General features: G+C 43.1%; 1 protein-coding gene across 3 annotated transcripts; it reads left to right on the top strand.

The window, feature by feature from the left end:
• Nucleotides 1–14: 14 nt before the first annotated feature.
• LOC132781800 (kelch-like protein 10) lies at nucleotides 15–21,434 on the top strand. Of its 3 annotated transcripts, XM_060786269.2 has the most exons (6): nucleotides 15–282; nucleotides 4,589–5,100; nucleotides 6,592–7,081; nucleotides 12,629–13,246; nucleotides 17,840–17,989; nucleotides 20,581–21,434. In XM_060786269.2, exons 2-6 carry the CDS (start codon nucleotides 4,913–4,915, stop codon nucleotides 20,953–20,955), a joined length of 1,821 nt encoding a protein of 606 aa, XP_060642252.2. In that variant the 5' UTR covers nucleotides 15–282; nucleotides 4,589–4,912; the 3' UTR covers nucleotides 20,956–21,434. The 3 variants fall into 3 exon arrangements, with proteins under 3 accessions (XP_060642252.2, XP_060642253.1, XP_060642254.1); XM_060786270.2 differs by lacking the exon at nucleotides 4,589–5,100; XM_060786271.2 differs by lacking the exons at nucleotides 15–282; nucleotides 4,589–5,100 and adding an exon at nucleotides 1,299–1,750.
• Nucleotides 21,435–22,010: the final 576 nt, after the last annotated feature.

Genomic DNA, 22,010 nt, shown 5'->3' with positions numbered 1-22,010 from the left:
AAAGAAAAAGACATGCACTTGTGTTTGGCAATGTAATTCTGAGCAGAACCATAATTTCCAGTTCATGGATACAGAACAAAAATATTGGTCAGTGAGGAAAGATTTTTTTTCTTTAATGACTTTGTGCTCAGTAAGAGATTGATATAATAAACACATTGCAAGAGTTCCTAAAGACAATCAAAAGATCCTCTGCAGATCGAGGAGAAAACAATTATGTAGCAATATTCTTATTACTTGTCCTTTCAAATATATCTCATCATATTCAATGGAATTTACTCCCAGGTAAGTGTACATAGTATTTTAGTCTTAGTATTAAGTCAAACTATAATTAAAGAGCCCAGTTAGCAATGCTTTTGGTTTACTAATATCAACCAATTATGATCTTAGCCTTTTTCTTTCTATTGTAACATGGAAGTTGAAAGAATCTGCCCATCTTCAGACTAATACAGTTTTCAGCGGGCCAACATAGGCATTACCTTGTGGGATTATATTCTTGTTTCTCCTGTTCTCTGAATAAGATGGATACACATCCCCTTAGTGGGTTTTCAGTCTGTATGGCCATGTTCCAGAAGCATTCTCTCCTGATTTTTCACCCACATCTATGGCAGGCATCCTCAGAAGTTATGAGGTCTGTTGGAAACTAGGCAAGTGATGTTTATATATCTGGAATAAGATCCAGGGTGGGAGAAAGAACTCTTACCTGTTTGAGGCAAGTGTTAATGTTGCAATTGGTCAGCTTGATTAGCATTGAATAGCCTTCTAGCTTCAAAGCCTAGGTGATTGCTGCCTGGGGGAATCCTTTGTTGGGAGGTGTTAGCTGGCCCTGATTGTTTCCTGTCTGGAATTCCCCTGTTTTCTGAGTGTTGCTCTTTATTTACTGTTCTGATTTTGGAGTTTTTCATACTAGTAGTCAGATTTTGTTCAATTTATTACTTTTTCTCTTTTCTGTTGAAATTGCTCACATGCTTGTAGATTTCAGTGGCATCTCTGTGTAGTCTGACATTGTGGTTGTTAAGAGTGGTCCAGCATTTCTGTATCCTCAAATAATATGCTGTGTCCAGCTTGGTTCATCAGGTGCTCTGCTGTGGCTGACTTATCTGGATGAATTAGTCTGCAGTGCCTTTCATGTTCCTTGATTCGTGTTTGAGCAATGCTGTATTTAGTGGTCCGCCATGGGGAATTCCAGACAGGAAACAATCAGGGCCAGCTAACGCCGCCCAACAAAGGATACCCCAGGCAGGAAGCAGCCAGGCTTTGAAGCTGCAAGGCCATTCAAAGCTAATCAAGGTGGCCATTTCCAACATTAACACCTGCCTCAAACAGACAATAGTTCCTTCTCCCACCCTGGACATTATTCCACAGATATATAAACCCCACTTGACTAGTTTCCAACAGACCTCACAACCTCTGAGGATGCCTGTCATAGATGTGGGCTAAATGTCAGGAGAGAATGCTTCTGGAACATGGCCATACAGCCCAGAAAACTCTCAGCAACTCAGTGATTCCGGTCCTGAAAGCCTTCGACAGCACACCCTCTTAGCTTTTTTTCCAACTTCGGAATCACTTACAGTCTTGTAAGTTAATCATATTTCATTTGTACAGCCTTGTACTGGTGTCTCACCCCATTGTACAATATTTTTCAGCACTCAATCAAATGTGATAGCTTGTTGACTGAGGGGAATTGCATTTCAACAGAGAAGGCAATATATTATAGAGACAAGCGCCTAAAAATACATGAATAACATTGAAGGTAGGCTATTCTGTAGCCATCAAATGGTTGTCACCAATGATCAATGCATCTTTTCTGCCGACCAAAGCCTAAAAGTGGTGAAGTGCAAAAATGATGCCCAAGTTTCCTCTGTTTGGTATAATATCTCCCATTATGTCATAAAATTCTTAACCAGTTACTGCCATTTTCTTCTTTCTTGTTATGCCACTGATTTCTTGGTGTGCTTTATTAAGTAATGGTGCTTTAAACCTGGCATCTGTGGTGGCCCTTTGCAGGCAGCAGGACATACAGTTATTTACTTTATTTAACCCATTGCTTTAAAAATTAGGCAGCACATTGGAAATCAAATATGAAATGTCAAAGTTGTGCAATTGCTTACCAACTTAAAGAAGACACAGTAAAAAGTCAACAGTAGGCAACCTAGTTTGTTTTTACCTTAAAGTTGTTGATTTATGGTAACCCCATGAATTTTATAGGGTTTTCTTAGGGAAGGAATACACTGAGGTGGGTTTGTCATTTCCTTCCTCTGAAACCAAGCCTACAGTACCTGGTATTTGTTGGTTGCCTCCCACCAAGAACTAACAAAATCTTCATAGACTCTACGTTCAGATGGATCTGTTACTAACAATTAAAATAAACCTCAAACAGAAATAATAAAAATTGAGAAAAATATTACTTGTCATTGAAGAAAGGTCAAAGCAGAGACTAGTGGGACCTTGCTAGAGACAGTATCCTGTAATCTGGGTACCAACTACACTAGTTCACTTTAAAATAAAGGTAAAGGTTTCCCCTTGACATTAAATCTAGTCAAGTCCAACTCTGGGGGTTGGTGCTCATCTCCATTTCTAAGCTAAAGAGCTGGCGTCCATAGACACCTCCAAGGACATGTGCCCAGCATGATTGCATGGAGTGCCGATACCTTCTTGCCAAAGCGGTGCCTATTGAGCTACTCATATTTGCATGTTTTTGAACTGCTAGGTTGGCAGAAACTGGGGCTAACAACAGGAGCTCACCCTGTCCCACAGATTCAAACCGCTGACCTTCTGGTCAGCAAGTCCTGCAGCTTAGCGGTTTAACCCTCTGCGCCACTGCGGCCCTAATCCATTTTAGATTAATGAAATTGTGTTTCAATGACAGTTGTTTTCCAGAGTCTTTAGTTTTGTTAGGTGAAAAATGTTAACTTTAATTATAGATTTGGTTGATAAACTGCAACATACAGGATTGTTAGGTTCTTTTCCCAGTTTCCATAACTGGCACCATCAGTTGTGTCAATGTTGACAGAGAAAATATAGAACAGAATAGAATAGAGTAACTTTTATTTTCATTGTATATTGTACAATGAAATTAAATGCTTTCCCCAGCACACACCACAAAACACCACAGCCTTCCATCCACACCCGAACCACCACCACACAGCCCACAATGCCACATCAATGCAAAGCCATGAAGTTCAACATAGCTACATCTCTAGGATAAATGCTATCCTTCAGTCTGTTTGTCCTTCCTGTTGTCACCCTGTACCGTCTGCCGGATGGTAATAATTTTTTTAAAAAGAATATGCCAGGTGAGATAGATCCCCAAGCATGATCTGAGCTTTGTTAAGACTGTGGGACCTATAAAGGTCTTCCAAAGCGAGGAGATGGCAACCAATGATTGTGCAGAAGTGGTGACCCTTTGGAGTGCCTTCCTATCTGCCACTGTGCAGTTACCAAACCATGCACAGATGCAGTAGGTTAGGACACTCTCTCTAGCACAGCAATAGAAAGTCACCAGCCCTTTTCATTCATTTGTTGGTTATTTAGGAGTCTCAAACAGTGCAGTCTCAGTTGAGCCATCTTCACTAACGCTGCTGTATGAACTCTGCCATATATGAGATCTCCTCAGTGACATCCAGGAATGTAGAAATTGCCACCTGCTCCGCTTAGGCCTCTATTTATGATTTCTGGTCTGTTCTTCCTATAGTCCACTATGAGCTCCTTGGCCTTCTGCTGATACTTTTACGTTAAGCCACTTTGAGTCCCCTTCAGGGGATATAAAGTGGGATATCAATTAATCTATATAAATAAAAATGTAATGTTCGTTTGTGGGATTAACATAACTCAAAAACCACTGCATGAATTGACACAAAATTTTGACACAATACACCTATCAGGCCGACAAGTGACCATCACTCATAAAAACACTGAAAAACACAGTGGAAGGGACTTAAAAAGCCAAAAAAGGAAAAAGAAGCTACAATACATGTGCAAAATGACTCCCCCTGGCAAACAAAACACACAATAGCATATCCACACTTTCTTCCGGACTGCAGCTCCCAGCATCCCCTAGACCAGGCCTTTTAGGAGAGTAGAATGATCCAAATGCACTGCTTCCAAGCTGCAAGCTTTCTTCTCCTTGGATTTCTTTCAAAGCATCTCAATCCCTGCATATTTCCTATTCCTGGACTGCAACTCCCAGCAATCCACCTGATAGATAGATTAGATAGAGGGAGGGAGGGAGGTCGATCGATCAATCAATCAGGAGGATTGCTGGGAATTGCAGTCCCAAGAATAGGTAGGGAAGGAAGGAAGGGGAGAAAGAGGAAGGGATAGAAAAAGGGGGGAAGAAAGGGAAGAGAAGGAAGGATGGAGAGAACGAAAGGAAAAAAGGAAGGAAGGAGAGAAGGTTGGCCATAGCTACGCGTGGCGGGTACAGCTAGTATTATAATAATAATGTTAAGAACCAGATTATTGCCCCTGCGCCACAAAAGCAGCTGATCTAACTTATCCCGATAGGCATAGAGAAAAGAAACATAACAAAGGAACTGCCTTCTGTCTTCATTGAATTCATTGCCCTTGTATTTTTGTACTGGGTCAATAGGAGCATAAATTAGAGCTGTCACAGAAAAAAAGATATTCCGATGCTATCATTTTGAGATGTGTGGATCCAAGCTGTCATGAAGAATCAGCAACATGCGCGTGAGGAAAAGCCACCCAACCTTGCATACTGCAGCCAGACATAAGCCGGGCCATCGGAGGAGAGCCCAGGTTCTAGAACCCAGTCATGTCAGGGTCCTCATTATGGGAGGGTTCTGGAACCCCCTCGACCAATGACACCCTTTTTCCAAGAGGAGGGTGAAGTGGACGGCCTGGCAGCACTGCGCTGCCTCCCACCCCACAAGCGCACACGCCCCTTGGGAACGAAATGGATGACACCTCTTCTTCGGCGGGGTACTCCCACCGCCACATGGAGAGGAAGATGAGCGCCATGGCTTGTACCGTCTTCAACGAGCTGCGCCTGGAAGGGAAGCTCTGCGACGTGATCATCAAAGTCAACGGGTGCGAGTTCAACGCCCACAAGAACATCCTCTGTAGCTGCAGCTCCTATTTCAGGTCTTTTTTCTATGAGTCATTTCCAAATATTTTTCCCAAAGGGTATGTATGGTAAGGAGAGAGGAAGGGGTCAGGCACCCATATTAGTGTTAGTAAATGAAATCTTGACGCGTATCTAGTAAATCATCGAGGGCAAGGAAAATTGTATCGAGCCGGCATGGGCCAACTTCGACCCTCGCCTGAATCTATGGCAGCATCCTCAGAAGTTGTGAGGTCTGTTGGAAACTAGGAAAATTGGCTTTATATATCTGGAAAATCCAGGGTGGGAGAAAGAACTCTTGTCTGCTGGAGCTAGGTGAGGAATTCCCCCAGGCAGTAACAAGGCACACTAAAAAACTGTCAGGCCATCAAATGCTAATCAAGGTGGCCAACTGAAAATTTCACACCTAACTCCAGCAGACAAGAGTTCTTTCTCACACCCTGGAGTTTCCACAGATATATAAACCAAATTTTCCTAATTTCCGACAGATCTCACAACCTCTGAGGATGCCTGCCATAGATGCAGGCGAAACATCAGGAAATAATGCTTCTAGAACATGGCCATACAGCCTGAAAAATCTGCAACAACCCTATTTATTTACAGTATTTATACCCCACCCTTCTCACCCCGGAGAGGACTCAGAGCAGCTTACAGGGTACACACATACAGCAAACATTCAATGCCAATTGTACACTTAACAAGGACAAACAAACACAAACAGAGGTAAAGGCAGTTGTTCCCATCTTATTTCTGGCATCTTGGAAGCAATCCTCGACTCCGGTCACTGTTAGGAATGGTGAGAGTTGAAGTCCAAAACACCTTGAGGGAGGGCCGAAGTTGGCCCATGAAACATGTCAACTTCAGGACTTGTTTTATAAAATGGGGGGGGGGGGTGCTATCGCTCCATTTTCCATGCTGAGGAGCTTCCTCCAATCAATCGATGTCCTTAAGGGTGCCTTTATTACCTCCCCTCTAAAAGCGGCACCTATTTATCTACTCACATTTCTGCTTTTGACCTGCTAGGTGAGCAGGGGATAATGGCGGGTGCTCAACCCCAACCCAGGTTTGAACTGCTGACCTTTAGATTGGCAGGATTTTTCTGCAGCACAGCAGTTTAGCCTGTTGTGCTTTGATACTCAGTGACATCTTCTGAGATACCACTGAGTTTCTGCAAACTCCATTTTTGCATCCATGCCATGTCAACATACCAAAAGAAATGGGCTCCTTCCACCACATCCATTTGTGTTACCACACACCTGAATCATGGCAGGCTTTCCAGATGATATGCACTGTCTGGAAAGCATTGCTATGGAAGTAATCCTGCAGGATATGGATGATAAGAACTACTTCTATGGGAATGTGAGTGCATGAGTTCTAATATAATGATGATCGCCAAAAAGTGTATTATTGTGGTTTTAGACTCAGCTGGAGAAGCTTAGCAAACCCAGCAATATCCTTTTGAAGGACAGGATTCCCTAAGGTATAAAAGACCAATGTTCTTTTTTTTCCAGAGCTCTGTTCACCAGTAGCTGGAACAACTCAGAGAAGAGAGTGTATAATATCCCCGGCATTACTCCAGACATGATGAAGCTCATTATCGAATATGCCTACACAAGGACAGTCCCCATCACTGTGGACAATGTGGAGAGGCTTCTGGTGGCGGCCGACCAGTTTAACGTGATGGGCATCGTCAGGGCTTGCTCCGACTTCATGAAATGCCAGCTGTGCCTGGAGAACTGCATTGGCATCTGCAAATTCACAGAGTACTATTATTGCCCGGAGCTGCGGCAAGCAGCCTACATGTTCATCCTCCACAACTTCGAGGAGATGGTGAAAGCGTCGACCGAATTCCTGGAGCTCTCGGTCAATGAGTTTAAAGACATCATTGAGAAGGACGAACTCAACGTGAAGCAGGAAGACGCTGTCTTTGAGGCCATCCTCAAATGGATTGGCCACGATCCTCCCAACAGAAAGCAGCACATGGCACTCCTGCTCCCAAAGGTGAGCCCTTTTGCAAATACTTGTTGCCATTGCGCTTCCAGATCAGCCACACAGGTCAAAACTAGTCTGAGACTGAAATATCTTAATGTCAAAGCAAATCCATTCATCAGTCTTCTCTTCTGCCTGTTCTACTGTCTGTTTTAATTGACAGTAGCTTTGCAACAGCCTTTGGAAATTAAAGGAAAATTTGGCCAGGGGTGTCTGAACTTTTTTTGAAGAGGCCCAGATTTAGTAAGGTGGAAATGTGTGGGGACCGACCATTTAGCCTGACATTCTTTTTTTTTCTTTTTCTTTTTTTTGCAATGATTTTTATTGTGCAATATTTTCTAGTGATTACAACAGTAAAAGTAATAACGAAGGGGCAGTAAAGGTGAGGGAAAAGAGAAGAAATAACAAAGGAAAAGAGGGGAAGGAAAAGAAAAAAAAGGACCACGTACACAAAATCATAAATCACCAAAACCCGCAGTCCCCCGTGTCTGAACTTCCCAAGGTCTTCAAAGAGTAATTGATTTTGGTGTTGATCGGAGTCTTCTTCACATACATTTCCGACATTGCTTCTATTTGCTTGTCTTCTTCAAATTCTGGATAGGTCTATTATTAATGTCATCTTTTTTGATTGAAGTCTTTGAAGACTGCCCAATTCGTCTTTTTTCGTGATTTGTTCAATCTTTGGGATAGGCAGTCCATTTGGATTATATCAAATATCTTCATAATCCATTCTTCAGTTGTTGGGATTTCTGTTTATTTCCATACTTTGGCCAGTAATATTCTGGCCACTGTACTTAATAAAAAGAACATTTTTCCTGGTTCTCATTTAGTTTTAGATGGGATATGCCCAATAGGTACATTTCTGGGGACTGAGGGGAGTTAATTTTTAAACAGGTGTACTTCTTTCCAATATTTTTTAATTCTTTTACAGCTCCACCATTGGTGGAAAAAAAAGTCCCTATCTCTTTTTGGCATTTCCAGCATTTGTTTGAAACATTTTTATTGAATTTGGCCAATTTATCTCGGGTATAGTACCATCTAAAGAACATCTTGTACCAGTTTTCCCTTAGATCATTGGCCACTGTGTATTTTATCTTAATGTTCCAAATTTCTTCCCATTGCTTTAAAAGGATATTGTCGCCAATGTCTTTCGCCCATTTAACTTGGCAATCTTTTATTTGTTCTTCCTCAGTCGCCCAGCTTAAGAGTTGTTTGTATAGTATCCTAATAAGTTTCTTCTCCTTTTGCATAATTATTTCCCAAATACCCTGCTCCTGACAAAACCTCTTTTTTCATCTTCTTTAAAACTTTGATATAATTGGTGATATTGAACCCATGTTAATTTAACATTTAATTGTTTTATCTCCTCTATTGGTTTTATTGTTAGTTTTTTATCATCCATTATTTTCAAAATTTGTTTATAAGTTAGCCAATTTTCTTTGCCCAATTCTCTCTTGTGTTTTGCTTCTGACAGAGATATCCACATTGATGTTTTGCTATATAATCTTGGTTTGTACTTTTCCCAAGTTTTAATTAATGAGGCTCTTATGTAGTGATCATTAAAGTTTTTCTCTACTTTTCTTTTGTTGTACCAAATGTTACCGTGCCAACCTGCTCAAAGGTCATGTCCTTCTAGGGTTAGTAGCTTTTGGTTTTTTAGTGTGGTCCATTCTTTTATTCATAATACGCTTTAAAGTTTGGGAGCCCCAGACCTCCTCTTTTTTATCATCTGTTAAAATTTTGAAATTGATTCTGGCTTTTTTATTCCGCCATATGAATTTAATTATGTCTGAGTTCCATTTTTTAAATAGATAATCATTCCTTATGATTGGTAAGGATTGGAAGAGAAAGAGGAGTTTGGGAAGAATATTCATTTTAATTGTTGCAATTCTTCTGAGAAGGAAAATATTTTGGTACTTCCATCTAGGTCTTTTTTGATATTTTTCCAGAGTGATTCATAGTTGTTCTTTAGTAGATTTGTGTTATTTGGCGTTATGATGACTACCAGGTATCTTATTTTATTTTCAATTCTTAAACCTGATTTTTCTTGTAATAATTATTTTGGTTTTTTTGTCCATATTTTTGACTAGCATTTTGGTTTTTTGTTTATTAAGTTAGAAGCCCGCCAAATTTCCAAATTTTCGGTTGGCGGCTACATGGTGGAGGACTCGTCTCCTTTGCGCTCCACAAGGAGATCGCCAGGTTTGGTGAGTTAGGGGAAATATCTCCCCTCCTCTGGTAGGTGGTCCGAGGCCTCAGAGGTAAGACCCTGCTGTGCAGACGGCCGGCAACGTAGCATATTGAGGGCAGACTCGCCTCCACGGCAGGAAGCCATAGGCTTCCAATACTCTCCACAGCCACCAATACAAAGAGCAGGAAGAAAAGAGAAGAAGGGTAGCCTGACATTCTTTGAACCATCAACATTAAATGCAAATGTATTTTATGAAATTTTGCAAATGGCATAATTTTCATTTGACCCAAATCACTCTGCCTTTCCTATTAGAAGACTACATAAAATGAATAAAAAGTCTGTCTGGAAGATCAAACTTACCTAGGTTCACTTGAAACATTACATATTATTACATATTATTCACTAGTAAATGCTTACCATAACTTCTACATTCAAAACATGTGAACAGAAAATAACACTAACAGGTGTTATTCAGAAGTACATAACATTGAGGGCCATGTGAATCCGTGTATCCCTCATTCTTTTGTTTTTCAATTAGCCATTAAAAAAATTAAAAAAACAAAAATATGTTATTTGAATTTGAATCGGATATCAAAAATGAAAAAGGCAGTGTTTTTCATTATTTCAGTTTAGACTTGGATAAAAAAATATGCAAGGGAAAAAGGGTTACCAGATCGAGTCTGATTTTAATGTTACATTTGTCAGATATATGAGGCCTTGTTTGATTGTTAATTGAAAAACAAAAGAACTAATGATACATGGATTGGAAAGACTCGGGGCATATTCAGAACAGTCGTTTTGATCAATATAAAATATTGTTTTTGTACGCGTGTATTTTATCCTGTGGTCAACAGTGCTGGCAGGCTGCATAGTCTTGATTTTTATGGCAGAGGCTGTGGTCCAGTGGAAATTTGAACATGGGCTGCAATTGGCCCCCGGGCCGGACTTTGGACATGCCTGGCCTAGGCCTTTCTTACTTGGCACTAAAATAGCAGCAGGTAGCCTTCAAGGGAAGGGCATTCCTTAGCCAGAGGCAGTCCTCTCCTATCTCCCCTGACTTTGTACTACTTACACCGGTAGGCTGTATACACTAGAGCAAGCATGGGCAAACTACAGCCCTCCCAGTTTTTGGATTTCAACTCCCACAATTCCTAATAGCCTCTGGCTCTTTCCTTTTCCTTTTCCCTTTCTGCTTCAGCAACTGAGAGGGAAAAGGAAGGGCCTGAGGCTGTTAGGAATGTTGGGAGTCCAAAACACCTGGCGGGCCCAAGTTTGCCCATGCCTGCTCTAGAGGAAGCGGTTTAGGGCTCTAAATGTCAATATAGGCTCCCTGGATTCACATTTGATTACTGCTAGACTAATGAAGGCACTCTAGTGAGAGGTATTCATAAAGATATAGGCATCCTAAATGGGGGAAAGGTTGCAACGTAGTCGTAGAATTCCCAACTCGCATGTAGCCAGTTCCACATCAATCCTTTGCTCCAAAGGTCAGGTTAGCAAGTTACAGGGAGAAAAAACCTAGTCTTTTTTTAATGTTTATTTGCTTTGCTGCCTGCTGAGTGGGAAACATCATGCATCTGGTGGACTATGAAGGTTCATGCCATACTAAATTGGCTAAATTGTCTAGTGTTGCAAGATTCTTGTCACTTTGACTATTTGTCAGAGCAGACAGTGGCAAATGCGTCCTCATTTGTGCAGCTGTCAGGATCTCCCAGTGGTTCTTTCTCTCCTGCTGAGCCATGGCACCTGGAGGCCTGGAGGCCATCATGGTTTCCAAAACATCAGAGGAATAAACCTGAATAGAGCAGCTGTACTTATGACCTGAGAAGAAGCTGGATTACTAGTAGCTCCCCAACTCGCCCTAGAAAGAGCAATTAAAGGTTCCTTGACTCTCAGAACTGGTCTCTCAACTTGGGTACGTTCCAGTTAATATGTTATCCGACATAATTTGGTTTTCTAAGAGTCCCATCCTCTGCATGGCACCATTCTAAGAACTGTGACCCCTCTTTGTCGCTAGAGTCATTGTCTCATGGCATGCAGACTTTTCTGTTATCATATTTGTCCAAGGCGGATGTGCCTAGCTTTAGCTCTATTTTTCTGAGACTGATGGGGGCTGCTTCAATGCATAGGTCCCATTGTGCCTTGACCACTGGGGCTGATTGCAATTATTGATGGGTAATAAGCCTATCTCACAAAATGAAGGCTGTGAAGTTCCTTATTTATTTATTTATTTGGGGTTCTTTTACCCCGCCCTTCTCACCCCAAAGGGGACCCAGGGCGGCTTACACAGTAAAGGCACGATTAGATGCCTGCATCACAAACAATCATCACAAATTACAATAAAGTCACAATTACCAACAGTTCATGCATTATTCCAATAAAATCAATAAAATCTTTAAATCAATACAAACCCAATTCCTCCCTTACATTGTCAGTGTTTGCTGTCTCATAGATCTGCTTTTGATACCATTTCGTCAATCCTGCTGGTCTTACTCGTCAGATTGTCTTATTTAATTGCCTGGTTGCCCAAAGGCCTGGTCCCATAACCATATCTTCACCCTCCTCCTGAAGGAGAGGAGGGATGGAGATGCTCTGATTTCCCCGGGGAGTGAGTTCCACAGGTGAGGGGCCACCACTGAGAAAGCCCTGCTCCTCGTCCCCACCAGCCTCACTTGTGAGAGTGGTGGGGTCGAGAGCAGGGCCTCCCCAGATGATCTCAAACTCCGAGGTGGGACGTAGCGGGAGATACGTTCGGACAGATACACTGGACCGGAACCGTACAGGGTTTTATAGGTCAAGACCAGCACCTTGAATTGTGCTCGGAACTGAACCGGCAGCCAGTGGAGCTGGCATAGCAGGGGGGTGGTGTACTCCCTGTATGTCGCCCCAGTGAGCAATCTGGCTGCCGCTCGCTGGACTAGTTGAAGTTTCCAAACAGTCTTCAAGGGCAACCCCACGTAGAGAGCGTTGCAGTAGTCTATTCGGGATGTAACAAGAGCGTGGACCACCGTGGCCAGATCAGACTTCCCAAGGTACGGGCGCAACTGGTGCACAAGTTTTAATTGCGCAAAAGCTCTCCCGGCCACCGCCGAGACCTGGGGTTCGAGGCTTAGCGATGAGTCCAGGATCACTCCCAAGCTGCGAACCTGCGACTTCAGGGGGAATGTAACCCCATCCAGTGCAGGCTGTAACCCTATGCCCTGTTCGGCCTTACGACTGACCAGTAGGACCTCTGTCTTGTCTGGATTCAATTTCAATTTGTTAGCTCTCATCCAGTCCGACACAGCAGCTAGACACTGGTTCAAGGTCTGGACAGCCTCCTTGGTGACAGGTGAGAAGGTCCCATATATCTTCCTCTCCTTTTTCAGGTCCGCCTGGCCTTGATGCATGCCGAATATTTTATGAACAATGTCAAAATGCACGACTACGTGAAAGACAGTGAGGAGTGCAAACCCATTGTTATCGATGCCCTAAAGGCCATGTATGACCTGAACATGAATGGCCCGTCCAGCTCCGACTTCACCAACCCATTGACCCGGCCCCGCCTGCCCTACGCCATCTTGTTTGCTATCGGTGGCTGGAGTGGCGGGAGCCCAACCAACGCCATTGAGACATACGACGCCCGTGCCGACCGCTGGGTGAATGTCACCTGCCAGCAGGAGAGCCCCCGGGCTTACCATGGTGCCGCCTACCTGAAGGGCTACGTCTACATCATCGGGGGCTTTGACAGTGTGGACTACTTCAACAGTGTCAAGCGATTTGAGCCCGTCAAGAAGACGTGGCACCAGGTTGCGCCAATGCACTCGAGGCGTTGCTACGTGAGCGTCACCGTCCTGGAAAACTTCATCTATGCCATGGGTGGCTTTGATGGCTATGTGCGCCTCAACACGGCGGAGAGGTACGAACCCGAGACCAACCAGTGGACCCTGATAGCCCCTATGCATGAGCAGAGGAGTGACGCAAGCGCCACCACGCTGTACGGTAAGGTAAGTGACAATGGCCCATCCCCAGTATAGACAAAAGTGTCAAGTGCCATGTTGGCCAAGCTGGATAACCCAACCCCAAATTTGAGAGGATTGTCCCTCCCACCCTTCCTTCCATCCTTCCTCCCTTCATTCCTTTCGTTCTTTCTCTCTCTGGGTCTCTAGTGGAATAAATGAAGCCTGAAGGCAGCACTCTCCAGCCTGATGGCCCTTCTGCATTGCTTTGTAAAAAAATTGGATGGCCAATTGGATGGCCCCCCCGTGAGGATCTTCCTCCAGGGCAAACCAAGAATGGGCAACATGGAAGTCTCTTAACAGACTCAGAAGTGGCGTGGGCAGATAAAAACACAGTCTGGCAAAATGGCACCACCTAAAAGAATCTTCCAGCTTGTGTGACTGTGGAGCAGAACAGACAACTCCACATCTGTATGCTTATCCACTGTGCCCTGCCTCATGTACAGAGGAAGAATTGTTGGAGGCTACAGACAATGCCGCTGCTGTTGCACATTTTTGGTCAAAAGATATTTAGTCGCATATGCTCCTTCTATTTTTATCAGTTTTATACTAATTTATGCAATACTTTTGAAAAGAAATAAATAAACAAATTGCTTTGTATCTTAAAATCCGATCCCAGATAATCTGCTTATCCAAGATTATCCAGCAGTGAAGACTCATATCATCCAGTTCAAAGCAGATAACCTGGGATCAGATCCTGGGATATAGGGTAGTGTAGAAGGGGCCTCTGAGACCCTTTGCTGGTCTGCCAATGCAGCCATTCTCAATCAGTTGTGTTGGTTAGGGATGTGAGTTGTAGTCCAACATATCTGGAGGATACATACTATGGCTTGTATCCTCCAGTCTATTATTTAGCTTCTGTATCTTTGTATCTCTTCTGATGTCTTTATCTTTGTTTTGTTTTCTGCAGAGCCTATCCCCTTGAATTATTCTAATGTGCAACCGGGTACATTTTGTGCTGTAGAAAAATGAAATGTGCAGCACAAAATGGGTTTCATTATTATTATTATTATTATTATTATTATTATTAACAACTTTATTTATATCTCGCCTTTCTCCACATGGGGACTCAAGGCAGTTAACAATACAATACTTTAGTCAAGTTTTAAAAGCACAATACAATAGTTTAAAAAAACAATTAAATAGTACAGTATGGTAAAAATGGATTAAAATATAAATACACTTAAAATAGTCTTACTTTAAGAGGTCACCTCAATGTCTTAAAATATCATGCAGAAGCCGAGGTTGTGGCATCAGCTGTGGCTCCTTATTAGATGAGCATATCCTGGGCAGAATAATCTATATACTGATAGCATCATATCAGCGACTGCTTGTTGTGACTCAGCCTGTAATGACTACGAAAAGCTCAGTCAGTGCAAACAATGGAAATGTATTGAAAATAGGGTTTTCCTGCATATTTTTTCAAAATGAAAGCAATTTGGAAGTATCTCCATCCTCAAGACACCGTGTCTTCCTGTAGGAAAGAATCTCTGCTTTGAGTAACTCAGGATCTGCGTCTCGAAAGGGCCTCATCCAGGCCGTTCTCTGATGCCATACTTATTATATTATCACTGTCAGTTAAAGTGCCTTTATTTCCCAGGCATTCTCCTGCTACATATTTATACTGGAAGGTCCCACAGCCTTAAGGAAGCTCAGAATATTCTTGGGGATCCATCAAACCCGGAATGTTCTTTTTAAAAATTATTGCCATCTGGGAGACAGTACAGGGTGACAAAGGCAAGGACAAACAGACTGAGAGGGAGCTTTCCTCCTAGAACTGTGACTATCTTTAACTCCATGGTTTTGCATTGATGTGGCACTGAGGGATGTGCGATAATGGTGGGAGTGTAGAAGGATGGGTGTGTTGTTTATGTGCTGGGAGAGGCATTTAAGTTCGTTGTGCAATAGTACAATCAAAATAAAGCTATTCTATTCTATTTAAAAGACTTTTCTGGTCCACTTGTAGATTATTACTAAGATAACTGGCTTGTTTTAACTACAGTACTTTATTGACTGCCAGTTGGGTCTTGGGGGCACTGGGTTGCAGTAACTCCGCTCCTTCCTGGAGGACCGTTCCCAGATGGTGGTGCTGGGGGACACCTGCTTGAACCTCTGGACATTGTCCTGTGGGGTCCTGCAAGGTTCTTTTCTCTCCCCTATGCTTTTCAACACCTACATGAAACCGCTGGGATAAGTCATCCAGAGTTTTGGAGGTGGGTGCCATCTCTATGCAGAAGATGCACAACTCTACTACTCTTTTCCACCTAAATCCAAGGAAGCTCCCTGGATCCTGGACCGGTGCCTGGCAGCTGTGATGGACTGGATGAGGGTCAACAAAATGAGGCTTTATCCAGACAAGACAGAGGTCCTCCTGGTCTGTTATGAGCCCGATCAGGGTATAGGGTAGCAACCTGTGCTTGAAGGGGTTACACTCCCCCTGAAGACACAGGTCCACAGACTGGGGGTCCTCCTGGACTCAGCACTGATATTTGAAGCTCAGGTATCGGCAGTGGCCAGAAGAGCATTTGCACAGTTAAAACTTGAATGCCAGCTGTGACCTTACCTCTAAAAGCCTGACTCGGCTACTGTGGCCCGTGCCTTAGTTACATCTAGAATGGATTACTGTAATGCACTCTGTGTGAGACTGCCTTTGAAGATGGCTTGCAAATTGCAATTGGGACAAAGTTCGGCAGCCAGGTTACTAATGAGCTAGCTATAGGGAGCATACCATGCCTCTATTGAAGCAGCTCCACTGGCTGCCAATAAGTTTCCAGTCCCAATTCAAAGTGCAGGTTATAATCTATAAAGCCCTACACTCTTTGGGTCCAGCCTATCTTCATGACTGCATCTCCCCCTATGAACTAGTTCGGGCTCTGATATCTGCTGGGGAGGCCCTCCTCTTAGTCCTGCTTCAAGCATGATTGGTGTGGACGAGGGAGAGGGCCTTCTCGGTGATGGCCCTTCTGGCTCTGAAACAGCCTTCCCTGGGAACTTAGATAAGCCCCTACACTACAAAACTTATAGAGTCCCTACTACAACAGGATCCGGTCTTACTACCTAGAGCCTCTGCTGGAGAATCATACTTATTCAGAGAATAAGGAGAAATTGCACATCCTCCTTCAGGGCTCAGATAAAAACTCTATTTTAAAATTGACCCTTTTTATCCAAAAAGCGCTGACCATCCGTGAGAAGATGGAAGCAGAGAGAGGCGACCTTGCTGCCATCAACAAAACTCAAACTTAAAAACTTAATATGGAAACGCCACTAGTTTTACCTACCCATGCCCCCCACTCTAACCCTATTTTAAGGAATTAAACAATTTTAATCTTTTAACCTTTTTATCTCGTAGTTGCTCAATTATTTAGGAGTGGGTTGACAGGCCAGTAGGCCATGATGCCTCGTATTCATATATGGTTTTACTGTATGTGTATGTTTTGTATGTTTTGATATGGTCAAAATTGACTAATCAATAAAGAATTGTTGTTGTATAGAGTTTTTTTCAACAGGCCTTCAATAATGTTTAGGCAGCAAAAGGAACTGATTGCCAATCACTTAGCACTTTATATTCTATGCGCATTCTGCTGGGCTGCTACATTGATTTCATGGATCTTTTAACTGATTCTATTTAATAGAGATTGTTTTCTCCAGTTTATATACCTGGTTTAGGTAATGTATTATTGTTTTCATGTTGATGTATTTTAGTTTATTATGTATTTTATGTATGGCAAGTGTGTGTGCTGTTTTGTTGTTGTTGTTGTTATTATTATTATTCTTTCTATTGCTTGTATTGGCTTTGTGAAAGCCTGTCGAAAAAACTGAAGTTTTGTGGGGTTTTAAAAACTCAGAGATGTATGATGGCCTGAGTTTCCATGGACTAGAGAGTCCAGTTTGCCTGATGGCATAATATAACACTCTTCATTGTTTTGGCTGGAGGAGCTTCCTGCTTTGTACATATGACCATAAAAGTTGCTAATGCACTGAAGGATAGCAGGGAAGAGGCTGAGGACAGTGCCTTGAGCAAAACAACATCATTTTCTATATCATAAACATACTCAGATTATTAGATCAGTTCTGAGACTAATTGGGGAACTTGTAATAACTCTTGCTGGGAAAAGTTTGTGACAATCACATTGTTTAAGCAAATGGAGACATACCATTATTGGAACAATTAAAGCCTTGCTACAATTGCTGTTGCTTTGATGATGCTTCCTGCCTTGTTCTCGCTGCCTGCGTTTTTATTTTATTTTTCCACAAATGCACAGCTACGGCATTGTCGCACCACCTCCCTCTGCTTTGCAATATGAGAACTGCAGTCGAAGGAGAAATAGGAGTAGAACAGCTCTATTGGATGCACTACTGGGATTTTCCTGTCAGTTGAAAGGCATCATGCAATCACGATTCAAATGCAGTGAAACTCTAGGGCACACCCAACTTTGTGTGATAAGCCCTGACTGAGAGTGATCACATTCCTCTCCTGTATGGTTTTTAAAGCTTTCTACAAGATTGCTTAGAAGCTCAAACTGTTGAAAAGTTTCAGTTACACCTACAATATTTTACCTCCTTTTATTTCCTTTTTAAAAGGTCTATATCTGTGGTGGATTCAATGGGAACGAGTGCCTGTTTACGGCGGAAGTGTACGATGCTAAGGTTGATCAGTGGAGCTTGATCGCACCCATGAGGAGCAGGCGGAGCGGCATTGGCGTGATCGCATATGGAGAACACGTCTATGCAGTAAGGCCAGGCTCCTTTTGCTCCTGCAAGACTTCTTTTTCTCGTGCCTTTTTCTCTCTTCTTCACTCCCCAAAACTGGCAGGCTGCAGGGGCAGGTTGCTCATTGACTGAAAGCTTGAGGTTCCTTCCTACCCCAATTATGAGACCATGGTCTTACAGAAACCTTGCACAGAAAGTTAATATTATCATCTCATAGGATGGTTAAGAAGCTAATTCCATGCTAAGATGAAGCCAAAATTGGGAACTTCACTCCCCAAGTCAAGTCAGGTATCCTATATCTCCCCAGCTTGAGTTTGGTGGAAATAAATGTGTTGATTATTTATTTATTTATTTATTTCTCACGCTTCTACCCCACCCTTCTCAACCCCCGAGGGGGGACTCAGGGCGGCTTACAAAAAGGCACAATTCGATGCCGGCACAACAACAAGGTAAAAAAAATAAAACATATAAACAGCAATTAAAACAAGCCATTATACATCACAATCCCTAAAAACAATCTAGTGCTCAACGTTTACCAGCTCAGAGTCCGTAAATTCAAATTCCACATTGTCCGATCCATCAATTCTAGTCGTCGCTTGTCCCTTATCTATCCGCCAGATTACCCGAAGGCCTGGTCCCAAATCCATGTTTTTAATTTCCTTCTAAAGGAGAGGAGGGATGTCGATGACCTAATTTCCCCGGGGAGTGAGTTCCACAGGTGAGGGACCACCACCGAGAAGGCCCTGCTCCTCGTCCCCACCAATCTCACTTGTGATAAAGGCGGGGCCGAGAGCAGTGCCTCCCCAGAAGATCTTAAACTCCGAGGCGGGACGTAGAAGGAGATGCATTCAGATAGATACGCTGGGCCGGAACCATATAGGGTTTTGTAGGTCAAAACCAGCACTCTGAATTGTGCTCGGAATTGGATCGGCAGCCAGTGGAGCTGACATAACAGAGGGGTGGTATGCTCCTGTATGACGCTCCGGTGAGTAATCTAGCTGCCGCCCGCTGGACTAATTGACGTTTCCGAACAGTCTTCAAAGGCAACCCCACGTAGAGTGCGTTGCAGTAATCTATTCGGGATGTAACGACCGTGGACCACTGATGTACTCTTATTTATTTATTTACCCTATTTATACCTTGCCTTTCTCTACCCCAAGAGGGACTCAAGGTGGCTTACATATGGCAATTAATCAAATCCTTAAACACATACAACATAAAGCTTAAAATTCATTGAATTAAAATGTATACATATTTTAAAAATTTTAAATTACATTCAATATTAAAATCACACCATCCAAGAATCATAGTCTATGACTCTATTTCCTGTGCTGGTCAATGACCGAAATAAATGATTTGATTGATAGTCTGAGGCTGTTCCGTAGTCATTGCACATATTCCAGTTACATTATATTATAGCACTGCTTCTCTGAAGGCTTGATCCTAGAGTCAGGTTTGTACTCTCCTTTTGAAGGCTAGGAGGGAGGGGGCTGATCTAATGTTAAGGGGGAGGGAGTTCCACAGTTGAGGGGCCACCACTAAGAAGGCCCTGTCTCTCGTCCCCATCAGTCGTGCTTGTGAAGAAGGTGGGACCGAGAGCAGGGCCTCCCCAGAAGATCTTAATCTCCACGGTGGTTCATAGGGGGAGATAAGTTTGGACAGGTAAACTGGACCGGAACCATTTTGATGTACTCTCATGTCTTCATAGCACCAGTTCTTCCTTTATTGGGCAATTGGTACCAGAAGTAGCTCCCTTCCTGTGCCAAACAGTGAGGAAACTGAGGAATTATTTCATTTATTTATTTCAAACATTTGTACCCTGTCCTTCTCAACCCCCAAAGGGGGACTCAGGGTGGCTTACAACCGGCACAATTTGATTCCCACACATACAAACAGTGTAAAAACACAACATTACATAATAGGTAAAAACATTAGGTTAAAAAAGAAAAATCCATTTAAAATAACAACAACAAAACTTTATTTATAAGTAATGATTTATTAACTAAATAGCCATATCCAAATCCAACTCAGCGACCAACAACCCAGTCCAAGGCCTGTCCATAGTCAGTTTTCCAGGGCATTGTGATTGCTGTCAGCCTGCTACCTGAAAGCCTGATCCCAAAACCATGTTTTAAGCTTTTTCCTAAAGAAAAGGAAGGATGTAGTTGACATAATTCCACTGGGATCGTGTTCCACAAGCAGAGGGCCACCATCGAGAAGGCCCTGTCTCTTGTCCCCACCAAGCGCATTTGGAAAGAAGGCGGGATCGAGAGCAGGGCCTCCCCGGATGATCTTAGACTCCAAGATGGGACATAGAGGGAGATACATTCAGACAAGCCTCCATTGCTTAGTTGTTGATCTGTATTAAGATCCATGGAGTAGAGATAGTGCAGCTCTCCAGATCTAACTCTGTATAAAGTAGGCATGGGCCAACTTCGACCTTCCCTCCAAGTGTTTTGGACTTCAACTCCCTGGTCTACACAATAGGACAATGGAATGCTTTGACTGTTGGACTAAGACCTTGGGATTGAAACAAAAAGAGTTGAGCAATGGCAAAGCTGGCCCATGCCTATTCTAAAGCAACCCACATGGTGGTGTTTTGCTCCCTGCAGGTGGGTGGATTCGATGGGGCCAACCGCCTCCGGAGTGCAGAAGCCTACAACCCGGTAGCTAACACCTGGCGGACGATCCCCACCATGTTCAACCCTCGGAGCAACTTTGGCATCGAAGTGGTGGACGACCTCCTCTTCGTGGTGGGCGGCTTCAACGGCTTCACGACCACGTTCAACGTTGAGTGCTACGATGAGAAGACAGACGAGTGGTACGACGCCCACGACATGAGCATCTACCGCAGCGCCCTGAGCTGTTGCGTGGTGCCGGGGCTCCCCAATGTCGGGGAGTACGCGGCCAGGCGGGACAATTTTGTGGGGTCGACCCCAAGAGATGAGGTCAAGTACTCCTCATCCACCAGCACACTCCCTGTGTGAAAGACTCTCCTTGACTAATAAAGCCCTCTAAGCAAGAACTCTATGCACAGCTGGGTTCATCTTGTCTTTCCCCCCAAACAGTATCCTAAAAAGTATCATAGATGAACTAAGAGTGTCTTAACCACCCAATTTGTTTATTCTGTAGACAGCCGAGGAGCTGGAAAGATGCAGAGGATACTGGCAGGATTGAGAGAAGAGGTACTGTGGGCAAATAATAGGGTTTTGCCATGTCTGCACCTGTTGCTTGGAATTGAAGGAGTCAGGGATGATTCTTGAGGGATTCCGATATAAAGAACTTCAGAATGCCATGGCTACTTACTGTGCAAGAGGGGAAATGTTTATAAATTATCCTTGTTTTGTTCCTCCTAAGAATTATGCTTACCTTTCCAGTCTGCCTGTTGAAGAGCCCTTTGCAAGCAGAAAGCTCGCATATTCCTGCACCGACAGAAGTTGATCCAATAAAACGCATTCGCACAGACTATCCATTTTCCATTGCTTATTGTCTGAAATAGATTAGCAGTGTCAAATCGTACTAAACTGTAAAAGGCTTCTATAGTTGTTCCACCAATCAAGCATGTTATTGTTTTGGTAGCTTCTTAGGAAACACGCCAGGCCTTCCTCTGAAGTGGAAAAATGCAGGTTTATTCAGCTGGGACTTTGGGTGGAAAACTCCAACAAATTCCCAAAAACTTACACTCATAGAAATGGTTGTTACATTATAATCTGTGGTTTTCTTTGCAGAGATTGGTTCCTCTCAGTTGGATTGGTTGCTCTCAGTTAACACTACTTTCAGTCTTCTATTCAATATGCTGCTTTGTAAATAGGGAATGTGATGTAAACAGCACTAGCTGTTTCCAGTAGCTAAGCTATTATTAATCATTTTAAGAGGCTTGCAGCTGCTGCCCAAATCTGAAGCATCATAGAATTATAGAGTGGCAGAGACCACATGGACCACCTAGTCCAACTGCCTGCCATGCAGAAAAATCACAATCAAAGCAGCCCTGACAGATAGCCATTCAGCCTCTCTTTAAAAGCCTCCAAAGAAGGAGCCTCCT

Source organism: Anolis sagrei, chromosome X (genome assembly GCF_037176765.1).
Source record: "Anolis sagrei isolate rAnoSag1 chromosome X, rAnoSag1.mat, whole genome shotgun sequence".
Lineage (NCBI taxonomy): Eukaryota > Metazoa > Chordata > Lepidosauria > Squamata > Dactyloidae > Anolis > Anolis sagrei.
The sequence above is the reverse complement of the archived record's forward strand: the minus strand, read 5'-3'. Positions and strand labels throughout refer to the sequence as shown.